Source organism: Triticum dicoccoides, chromosome 3A, assembly GCF_002162155.2.
Source record: "Triticum dicoccoides isolate Atlit2015 ecotype Zavitan chromosome 3A, WEW_v2.0, whole genome shotgun sequence".
NCBI lineage: Eukaryota > Viridiplantae > Streptophyta > Magnoliopsida > Poales > Poaceae > Triticum > Triticum dicoccoides.
This window is the reverse complement of record NC_041384.1, coordinates 119,920,152-119,931,343: the sequence shown is the minus strand read 5'-3', so window position 1 is coordinate 119,931,343 and position 11,192 is coordinate 119,920,152. Positions and strand designations below refer to the sequence as shown.

General features: G+C 45.8%; 3 protein-coding genes across 5 annotated transcripts; 1 reads left to right on the top strand and 2 right to left on the bottom strand.

Annotated features, from left to right (window-relative positions):
- Positions 1–1,436: 1,436 nt before the first annotated feature.
- LOC119271359 lies at positions 1,437–2,573 on the bottom strand. Its single transcript, XM_037553218.1, has 3 exons — positions 2,383–2,573; positions 1,835–2,089; positions 1,437–1,757 (listed from the first exon to the last, which is right to left on the bottom strand). The coding sequence occupies exons 1-3, from the start codon at positions 2,468–2,470 to the stop codon at positions 1,615–1,617; spliced, it is 486 nt and encodes a 161-aa protein (XP_037409115.1). The 5' UTR covers positions 2,471–2,573; the 3' UTR covers positions 1,437–1,614.
- Positions 2,574–2,770: 197 nt separating this feature from the next.
- LOC119267493 (pentatricopeptide repeat-containing protein DOT4, chloroplastic-like) lies at positions 2,771–6,163 on the top strand. The gene has a single exon (XM_037548879.1). It carries the CDS (start codon positions 2,835–2,837, stop codon positions 6,081–6,083), a length of 3,249 nt encoding a protein of 1,082 aa, XP_037404776.1. The 5' UTR covers positions 2,771–2,834; the 3' UTR covers positions 6,084–6,163.
- A 111-nt stretch (positions 6,164–6,274) lies between these two features.
- On the bottom strand, positions 6,275–10,403 carry LOC119267494 (WD repeat-containing protein 53-like). Of its 3 annotated transcripts, none has more exons than XM_037548880.1 (11): positions 10,077–10,387; positions 8,967–9,063; positions 8,807–8,868; positions 8,652–8,708; positions 8,424–8,480; positions 8,099–8,155; positions 7,920–7,962; positions 7,692–7,769; positions 7,063–7,393; positions 6,846–6,993; positions 6,275–6,703 (listed from the first exon to the last, which is right to left on the bottom strand). In XM_037548880.1, exons 1-11 carry the CDS (start codon positions 10,215–10,217, stop codon positions 6,614–6,616), a joined length of 1,161 nt encoding a protein of 386 aa, XP_037404777.1. In that variant the 5' UTR covers positions 10,218–10,387; the 3' UTR covers positions 6,275–6,613. The 3 variants fall into 3 exon arrangements, 2 of the variants coding, with proteins under 2 accessions (XP_037404777.1, XP_037404778.1); XR_005132465.1 differs by having other exon boundaries at positions 6,692–6,703; positions 6,846–6,982; positions 10,077–10,403; XM_037548881.1 differs by lacking the exon at positions 6,275–6,703 and having other exon boundaries at positions 6,846–6,949; positions 10,077–10,402.
- Positions 10,404–11,192: the final 789 nt, after the last annotated feature.

Sequence of the window (11,192 nt, the reverse complement as noted above, 5' to 3'; positions counted from 1 at the left end):
GCCCTCGGGAGGAGGGGGGACGACGCGGGGAGCGTTCCTTTCTTTCTATGTGAGGTACCTAGAATAATTAGCTTATATTTCTTTTCTTTTCTGCAACAATCTTATGTTTTATGGTTTTCTTGTCTATATATTTCTTGGGGACAACCAAACATTAAATACGTCAGTATGAGCAGCACTGGAGGTGAATTGAGGGGCGGAAGAAAAAAATGAGTTATGGGTTCTTCAGTTCACATTGTGTAGCTTCTGTAAATAGTGCTCACCTGTAAATTGTGACTTGGCTGTCCAGGCATTTCTCTTAATTTAATGCAATCTTCAGTGCATATTGCATTCCTTGTGTACATACTAAATTTATATTGCCATTTTCAACAGTTTTCATACTGAATTGAGATCACTGGTTTTCTTCAGATTAGCAATCATAATTTTCTTCATATGCACTGAATATATATAGATTTCTAAAACAATTAAAATCAAGGCACGCTGTTTCGTCCGGTGTTTCTCTGTGGTCATATTTTATTTTACCACTGATAGTTCAACATTTTTTTTGCAGGGAGTTCAACATTCTTTCTACTCCAATTCTCCTCCTTTCATAATGTCGAAGTGAACGCTTGCATAGTTATTCGATCAAAAGTAGAAAAAAAAACAAATTTAAGTTCAGAAACACGACGATACGCAAATGAAAGCAACAAAACAGACCATGCAAAGAACGGTCTTTCGAGAAAATAGTTTCCAATAAATACGACGGGGCTTTGTTGGTCCTTTAGGCTTAAGCCTTTTTTGGTTCATAGGGTAAGAAAATTATAAGAATAGAAAAATCATAGGAAATGAGATGACATGCATTTTAAATCCTTTTTTTTGAGCATCAGTACAGACACAAGTGTTCATATACACGCGCATACACTCACCCCTATGAACGCACGCACGCACATCCTATCCTTATGAGCACCTCCGAGAGACTGAGCCGGCATATCATCGTGGATGAATACTTGCTGTTTTCTAGATTTTTGAAGTCACCGTAGGCGCCTCGTCGTCGACGGAAACGTCTCCTTTCATTAAAAGTGCTTCGCCGGAAATCCTGAAATAAATCCAGGAATACTGCGAGCACCAGGATTTGAACCCTGGTGGGTTGGGGATACCACTGTCCACCTAACCAACTCAACCACAGGGTTGGGGACATGCACCTCAAATCCTATGAGTAGGAATAAGAAAGGAGATATTATTTGTTTCATATCATAGGATTTCTTTTTATTAAATTTAGGCTAATGTTTATTTTTCTATGAAATGTGAAGGATAGGAAGATTTTCTTGATAGGAATAGGATTCGATTCCTACAAACCAAAGAGCTATATAGGAATTTTTTCTATAAAAATCTTATCATATGAAGGCCTCAATTTGCTGTTCATAATTTTTTTATAATCCTGAGTGAAAAACTAGTTGCAAGAATAGATAAAAGCTGATTAACCAACAATATACATAACTAAAATTGAACTGCAGAGCTTCTCCCCTCTCGAAGATTTCTAACAAAGAAAACAACAGGCGCAAGAAAAGTCGATTGTAAGCTGAACCGGTTCGATCAACTCTGCCTGTTCGTGTCTCGGAGAGGAAGGCTTGTTAACTATCAGGCCAACCCCCTCAGACGATCAATGAGCTCCCCTTTCTTCAGCTTGGAGTAGCCTCTCATCCCCCTCACCCTCGCCATGTCCCTCAGCTCGGGCACCTTCATGTCCTCCAAATTTGGCTGCCCGTCTTGGTGCAGTCCCTCTGGAAGCACAAGCAACGCGATGATGGTTCAGAACAAAGGAAACATAATTATTTTCATCCTGATGCTGTCAAGTTACCGTGTGGTTGCAGCTTCATGCCGGCCTCTTGGAGCGTGCCAGCCGGCGACGACGGCTTCCTCGTCCTCCCGGGCGCCTTGGGCGAGTCCCTGGTAATGGCGGCCTGGATGCCGCTGAAGAACTCTATGAGCTCTTCTTTGCTGTGCTTCTTGACCGCCATTCTTGAAGGCGGATACCCGTTGGCTTCGGATCTGACCGTCAGGGAAGATGAGCAGGGCAGAGAACCCCGCAGTGGAGCGCGATGGAGAGCAAAATCTGCAGATGCCACCGAATTCAGGGCTTCAGACTTCGCCATAAGATTTTTTTCGGTCAGGTTGGAAGGGAGACTGAAACTAAGAGAGGGAGCCATGGCAGAGACTGCAATGGTGCCTGTTTCCTATATATCATTAAAATTGTACTAGTACAAAATGTATTCACCAATGTGGCAATGCAGGCACAATGACTGCAATGGTGCCTGTTTCCTATATATCATTAAACGCACTAACTAACTAACCTTGATGAAGATGTTCTCTATCGAAAAGGAGATAACTACAATGTTTCACAATCACCTCTTGGGAGAGCAAATGATCCGGGGAAGGCGGCTTTTCGCAGAGGACTGGGAGAGATTTGGTGATGCTGCATGAGGATTCCTCCCATTTCTTCTCTCTCCTTCCTCTACCAATGAACCGAAGCTGGCCTCCTTGCTGTTCTCCAATGGAGTGACAGTTGCGCTCTTGTTCTGTTTGCGCTCTATCCTCTTCCTCAGCCACACGGAGGTGGTAAATGATGCAGTCCATGAAGTTTTACATAAACACCCTCGTTAGAGAAATGGTCTTTTTTTAGCATCGATGGAGTAGAAAGGACCGTAACTAACTTGTGTCATTTTATGAATTTTCCGGAATGCGAGGGAGCAAATGGCCAAAGAATCAACCTAATCCAGAAAGCTATCCATTGCGAGACCAAACCACGCCGACAGCGCCAATTTCGCGGCAAAATTTGAACTCCTCTGCCTCCAGCTCCCATGGCGACGCCTCCAGCCGCCTCCATTTCCAGCCACCCCCGAGCTCCGCAGCCATGGCCGCCTCCCAAGAGCACCAGCCAGAGAGCGAGGGTCCGGTGTAGCGTCCTCGCACCGTCCGGCCAAGTCTTGGAGGCAGCCGCTTCTCCGAGGGACGCCGAGAAATCGCCAAACTGGCTCCCGAGTTCCGACGTGAACCTGCAGATTCAGAGGCTGTGTCGGTCGGGTGAGTTGGCGGAGGCTTTGAGGTTGCTCGGCTCGGCTGGGGTCGACGACCGGAGCTACGGCGCCGTCCTCCAGCTCTGCTCGCAGATGAGGTCGTTGGAAGGTGGGAAGAGAGTTCATTTCCTGGTTCGTGCATCTGGCCTTGGAACAAATGCAATGGACAGTGTTCTCGGGCAGAAATTGGTGCTGATGTACTTGAAGTGTGGGGACTTGGGGAGTGCACGAAGGGTGTTTGACGAAATGCCTCAAGTGAGCGATGTGCGCGTTTGGACTGCTCTGATGAGCGGTTATGCCAAGGCTGGTGATTTACGAGAAGGTGTGTCTCTGTTTAGTAGGATGCACTGCTGTGGGATTCGACCAGACGCATACGCCATTTCCTGCGTCTTGAAGTGCATTGCTGGTTTGGGCAGTATCGCGGATGGTGAGGTGGTTCATGGGTACCTTGAGAAGTTGGGTCTTGGCTCGCAGTGTGCGGTTGGAAATGCATTGATGGCTCTGTACTCAAGGTGTGGCTGTAACGAGGATGCTTTGCGGGTGTTTGAAGGAATGCCTCAGCGGGATGCTATTTCTTGGAATTCTGTCATCAGTGGATGTTTCTCAAATGGATGGCATGACAGGGCTGTTGAGCATTTTAGCGAGATGTGGTTTGAAGGCCTGGAGATCGATTCAGTGACGATGCTCAGTGTTTTGCCTGCTTGTGCTGAATTAGGTTATGAGCTTGTTGGAAGAGTGATTCATGGATACTCTGTGAAAACTGGATTACTCTGGGAGCTTGAGTCTCTGGAGAGAGGAGTAGATGAAAATCTGGGATCCAAATTGGTATTCATGTATGTGAAATGTGGTGAATTAAGCTATGCACGCAAGGTGTTTGATGCAATGTCATCGAAAAGCGACATACATGTGTGGAATCTACTAATGGGTGGGTATGCAAAGGTTGGTGAATTTCAAGAAAGCCTATTTCTTTTTGAGAAAATGCATGACAGTGGAATTGCCCCGGATGAGCACACCGTTTCATGCCTTGTGAAGTGCGTCACTAGTTTGTACAGTGGAAGGGATGGCCTAGTGGTTCATGGGTATCTTTTGAAGTTAGGTTTTGGTGCACAGTGTGCAGTTTGCAATGCAATGATATCATTCTATGCGAAATCCAACATGACTGAAGATGCAATCTTGGTGTTTGATGGAATGCCTCATCGAGATGTCATATCCTGGAATTCTATCATCAGTGGCTGCACTTTCAATGGATTACACAGCAAAGCTATTGAACTATTTGTAAGAATGTGGTTACAAGGACAGGAGTTGGATTCAGCCACATTGTTAAGTGTTTTGCCTGCTTGTGCACAGTTGCACCATTGGTTCCTAGGGAGAGTGGTTCACGGGTACTCTGTGAAAACTGGGTTGGTAAGTGAGACATCTCTTGCTAATGTTCTTCTCGATATGTACTCAAATTGCTCAGATTGGCGTAGCACCAATAAGATATTCAGGAACATGGATGAGAAAAACGTTGTCTCATGGACAGCAATAATTACAAGTTATACCAGGGCTGGTCTTTTTGACAAAGTGGCTGGGTTATTGCAAGAAATGGCACTAGATGGTATCAGACCAGATACCTTTGCAATTACCAGTGCTCTTCATGCTTTTGCTGGTAATGAATCGCTGAAAGATGGCAAATCTGTCCATGGATATGCCATCAGAAATGGAATGGAGAAAGTTATTCCTGTTACCAATGCGCTGATGGAAATGTATGCGAAATGCGGAAATATGGAGGAAGCAAGGTTGATTTTTGATGGCGTGACGAGTAAGGATATGATATCATGGAATACGCTGATAGGAGGTTACTCCAGGAATAATCTAGCCAATGAGGCTTTCAGTTTGTTCACTGAAATGCTGCCCCAGTTCAGACCTAATGCCGTGACCATGACCTGCATCTTTCCTGCCGCGGCAAGCCTTTCATCCCTGGAGCGGGGCAGAGAGATGCACACCTACGCCTTACGAAGAGGGTACTTGGAAGACGAATTCGTAGCCAACGCCCTCATGGACATGTATGTTAAGTGTGGTGCATTGCTGCTAGCTCAACGGCTGTTTGACAGGTTGAGCAACAAGAACCTCATCTCATGGACCATCATGGTAGCGGGATATGGCATGCATGGCCGTGGCAGGGATGCCATTGCGCTCTTTGAGCAGATGAGGGCAAGTGGCATTGAGCCGGATGCAGCCTCTTTAAGTGCCATACTGTATGCCTGCAGCCATTCAGGCCTGAGAGACGAGGGATGGAGGTTCTTCGATGCGATGCGTCGTGAACACAAAATAGAGCCCAGGCTGAAGCACTACACCTGCATGGTTGACCTACTAACCAACACCGGAAATTTGAGGGAAGCTTACGAGTTCATCGATTCGATGCCGATCGAGCCAGATTCAAGTATATGGGTCTCATTGCTGAATGGATGCAGAATTCACAGGGATATCAGGCTTGCAGAGGAGGTAGCAGAGAGGGTCTTTGAACTGGAACCTGAAAACACCGGGTACTACGTTCTTCTTGCCAACATATATGCTGAGGCTGAGAGATGGGGGGCTGTAAGGAAGCTGAGGAACAAGATCGGCGGCCGGGGGCTCCGGGAGAAAACTGGCTGCAGCTGGATTGAGGCCAGGGGCAGGGTTCAGGTCTTCGTCGCAGGCAACCGGAGTCATCCACAGGGGACAAGGATTGCGGAGTTCCTGGATGAAGTTGCCAGAAGAATGCAGGAAGAAGGCCATGATCCGAAGAAGAGATATGCTCTGATGGGCGCCGACGACGCGGTGAACGGCGAGGCACTCTGTGGCCACAGCTCAAAGCTCGCCGTCGCGTTCGGGGTGCTGAATCTGTCGGAAGGGCGTCCGATCCGCGTGACGAAGAACTCGAGGGTTTGCACTCACTGCCACGAGGCTGCCAAGTTCATATCCAAGATGTGCAGCAGAGACATCATATTGAGGGATTCGAACAGGTTCCATCATTTTGAACAGGGCAGGTGCTCTTGCAGAGGTTACTGGTAGCAAAACAACTGCTGTGTAACATGTGTTGCATTTCATTTACAGATGAGGTGTTCTTGTAGTACTATCATTGTACCATGCTGATTCCCTTGTTACAGTACGAAGAGGTTGCCTGTCACATTCACAACGTTGGGGGAAAATGACTTTGTAAGAAACATCAGTTACAGCTCTACAAAATCAGAAGGAAACCAAAAGATTTAAGCACATTTCTCTATCTTCGATGAACTACCTACACAAACCCAATCGTTCTATACCGAAACCATAAATATATAATGCCACGCAACAAAGACATACATGTCTATTCTAGCAGCACATCAGAGCACAAGATTTCAGTACCACATGACTTGTCTCATTACAAACAAGAGTTTCTGCAGGGCTCTAGAGTCCCATATAATGATATCCCAAAAGAAGAACCAACTGCTTGTCATTTCACTAGGACTAGTTGCAGTTGGATTGGGTTCATGAGTCAGGGCCAACATGCTGTGTTATAACCCAGGAAACTGTCCATAAGGTGACACCGCACATTTCTCCATCTATGGGAAATTATATACTTTGACCACCTTGGATGTGTCACACACAATCAGGTTATCTGAATCAGTTGGAGCAGTACACAACCAATTTACCTGCCAAGATATGGATCAGAGATCAGTATTATGCCTAGAAATCTCAATGGCAAGATAACCAACAAGATACGGTATTGGCGTTGTTAGTGCCACATCTAGCAAAAGACAATAATTCAAACAAAACTGAAGGTCTAGCTACAACCTTTTTCTTCACATCAATATCCAACACCAATTCACTATTGCTGTTTGTTTCAGGAGAAAATCCTTTGGACCAATCCCATACTTTCAGTGATGCGTCGTTACCACCTGAAACAAGGAACTTCCCCTTCTCACCAAACGCTGAAAATGCTCTGTTAAGTGGCTAATTAGTGAAACAGTGATATACGCAAGGAACACAGAAACAGCATAAAGGGACTTACACACAGGAGACAGCTGCAGTATGGCCACCCATTGAGTAATCAAGATGGATCCTTTTCCCTTGGCATTGATTATTGCTCCCATCCCCAAGATCGTTTCTTTTCGAGCTCATGGCCAAACCGCCTGCCCGAGAAGGGCCTTTTGATTTTGCAGGGGCCAATTCATATTCTAGATCAACTACATCAACAACACCGTCCCCCCTTGCAACGGCACAAACTTTATACAACCCACCTAAAATGCCCTCTTCAGAAACTGCTACCGAGTGAACGAAAGCAGGGTTGAGACATTGCCCTGTACTACCCGAAGAATTGCTATTTTGCAATTCAGGTGATCCTGACATTCAACAGAAATACGTTAACCGATCCGCATCGGAGAATGGCGAAGTGAAAAATAACAGGAATACAGCTTTTCAATGTATCGACAGATCTTTTCCTACTATATAAACCAACTAATGCGACTCTTCGTTCTAATAGACACATAAGAGCTGCATTTAATATGCCTAAAGCAAGTTTCATGAGGTTTACTAGGAACTGTTAGGATGCATCATCATCAGGACAAGACATAAGTATCAGTTTGGAATAGCACAAGCAATATAAGCTGTGTACACGATTTTAATAGAAGAACGAGGTACCATAATCAATAGAAAATAGTGCTCGCCCTTTGGAGAAATCCCACACAGCAAGCTTTGAGTCAAGGCCACCAGTAATTGCTGTCAAATCAAGACGCTAATACATTTAAAATAACATATCAAAGATAGACATATAACAGTTCTTCCCTTATCAGTTGTAAAAAGAAGGAAGACGCAGGAGCAAATAAAAGTGTCAAATAAAACAAAGAAAAAGTGAACAATAACAATAACCTGTCCAAGGTCTCCAAGGAATGAATTGTACACTGCTGCAAATCTGTTGAAATGTTGCTAAGGAAGACAGGTTGCAGGGCAACAGAAACATTAAACTGGGAATAAGAATACGCAAAACAAAACTTAAACACTGTTATTTGATGAAAAAGTACGAAAATCTCCAGACCATGTAAGGATACACTTGTGTGGGCTTCCCTCAATCTTTTGTACAAGCACTTTTGAGTGGTATTGACAATCTGTGAGAGGAATAGTCGAACTTACGAAGAGTGAAATAATTGACGAGTTATTATGCCAAAGAAGTAACAACTTATTTCATTCAAGTTTCTTCAGCTTTAAGATACTAGAGCATCCAAAAGCCCAGATCTAAAGTTATCCAACAATCCTCTTACAATTCAAATTTATGTTCTAATCCCCCTTGGTTCTAAGTAAGCAGACGATATATAAAATCAGTACTTTTGAACCTAGAATGATTTAATTCTATTATTTCGAAAAGATCTTCTATACCTTAACATCCCCACTGTCATCTGCAGCAGCAAGATAGCCTTTAGAACTCACAGCAATCTGCATAAAATGTGGAACTCTTAGATTCTACCCTTGCTGGACACAGTTAAATGTTAGTATCAGGCCAAAGGGCCTAAGATCCAGTAATAAGAGAAAATTCACAATCACAGCACCATTTCACACCGTAATAAGAAGACTAAAAGGAGCGGTGTTGCAGATAAAATAAAACACCTGGTTGATTTCATCTCTATTGTAGTTATATGTCTCCAGTGGCTTTGATTGAGATCCCTGCAAGAAAACTACTTTAATCATATTCCCAGTGAAAACCAACGCAAAAGTCACAACTTCGATTTGGGAATACAAATATTTAGTGGGTGCTCGCTTACCATACGAATATCGAAGGACAAGATTTCATTTCCAGCCGATACATACACATGATCTTCATTTCCTATCAAATGAAAACAAATGACATGAAAGTGTGTGAAGTTTGCATGTCGCACAAAAAATGGGATGAACTTCTTGAGATGTTTGGAGGGCATTACTGACCTGATTTAAAACAGATGGAAGAGATAGGTTTATTTGCTGCCTCAATGGTCAAGAGCACATCTTTGGTGCGCAAATCAAACCAGCAAAGACATCCATCCTAAGGTGACAGAACAAGCTATTAGAAGTTTAGAACATGAGAGATTACCGAAGGGCAGAAACATCAGAATTACCAAGTAGTGTGAAATTATATGCCTAAGGTTCCGCAGTGTTGAATAACGATTAGCAACTTACCATTGCAATTTGTGCAGAAATTGAAAGATCTACATAAGGAAATAACCTACTGGTCTGGGAGCATAATACCAGGACTTCCCAGTACCTTTACAAATATTTAGTGTCGGGTGCCATTTCTCATCTCAGCTTAATTACTGGTACTCCCTCCGTTCGGAATTACTTGTCTTGAAAATGGATGTATCTAGAACTAAAATACGTCTAGATACATCCATTTCTGCGACAAGTAATTCCGAACGGAGGGAGTACTTTCTACTGAGCATAAACCATTGCCAATACTTCTGTGAGAGGCGAATGCTGAGAAATTCATCGTGCGGTATCGAACTGAAATGCCATCATGTACTCATACTAGCATGAGACCATGAGAAAGGTCATTGGGTGTTCAAAATCTGTTATCCTGGCACTACCTCACAAGGGCATTGCATTCTGTACAATAGTACAAATGCTATTCACAAGATGTGTTCCAGTTAATCCTGCAGCAACGAGCTCAATGCGCATCCAGAGAAGCAAGAACATCACTTGGCTGCATAGTTTGCCTTCCCACCCCCACCCAGTGCAGCATGTCCAAATTAGCTCGACCGCTTCCTGCTAAAGCCTCCATTGACAAAGCCAATGCGAAGCAACCGGATTCCATTGCCAACATTGCACTATTACGGCAATCGCAGAAAAGCGGCAGGCCAGCCACGAGATTCGGCCACTATGCCAGCCAGCGCCCACGAGGTGTTCGACCGGTGTCCTGACCGAGAGAAACCATGCTACAACAACTAGGGGCAGCGCGAGGACGTCCCCCGCGGGCTACAGGGTGTTGACGCGAGGCCATGGAACGGGGCAACCCTTTTCTGGGAGAAAAGCCAGAGGCTCAGAGCGAGTAGAGGCGCGTACCTCGCCGGAGGACGCGACGACGCCCGGGCGGGCGGAGGACGCTACGCAGCAGGTGACGGCGCCCTTCTTGTGCCCCCGCAGCCGCCGGGGCTTCCGCTCCGTCGACGTCGCCGCCGCCGCCGCCGTTTCTGTCTCGGACATGGCGCGCGTGGCCGGTGAAGACGCGAGGCTTTCTCTTCCCCCCTTGACCCTTGTCGTCGGCGCAGAGGCTGAGAAAGCACGGCACGGGTGCGTGTGACCCGTTCGATTGAAGTATGAACGGTCTATATGAGATCCTCGCTCGTTTATTTCAGAAGACTAGGGGGGCAGACCCCCACCCTAGAAACGGCGGCTCGTCCCGGAGCTGCTTCCGTTCCACCAAGTCCGGCGACTCCGCCGGCGAGTTTCTTAGGGGAATGCGGACCCCTAGAACGAACGCAGCACAATATTCGTCCGTGGACACGTAAGACGCGTTCACGGACAATAATACGGGAGCCGATCATCCAACCATGTCCGCATAAATTTCAAACGAGATTTAAACGAACCGAATGATTTTCATTTGTACCATACACATTCATCATATTTTTAACATATTTCATTAAATATGAGCGACCAAAAGTTAATCTAGTCCAAATTTTCACCCGCATCCGTCCTTCAAGTCATTGTTGTTTTCTACTCTTTCTCATCGGAGTTCGCCGCCTAGATGTCATTGGTGGAGGTGAGGTCAACGATAGACATGGACGAACCGGCCTCTGGCAGCGCGGGAGTATGCAGCTCAGGAATAAAAACACCTCCAACATTCACTTACCTTCTGCGATGTATTTGGTCTTTGTGCCGATAATGCAAGAGAAACGCTTACCTTCAGCAAACCGATCGCGTACGAGCGCCCCGCCGTTTTCATGTCCTCCGGATTGACTCTTGTCAGACGGTCGAGAGCAACCCCCTCCATGTCCACGTTCTCTACAACCGAGCCTTTGTTTTAGAAAGAGAGTTTGCAACTGGACACCTAAGTGGGGCTTGGCGGAGACTCGTGCAGCTGGGTGGGCGACAGAGGCGAGGATTCCAGCCGGATCTCGCGGATCCGACGAGGATGGTGCGTGGGGACATACAGGGCGGCGGGCCCCCGCGGGGTTGGAG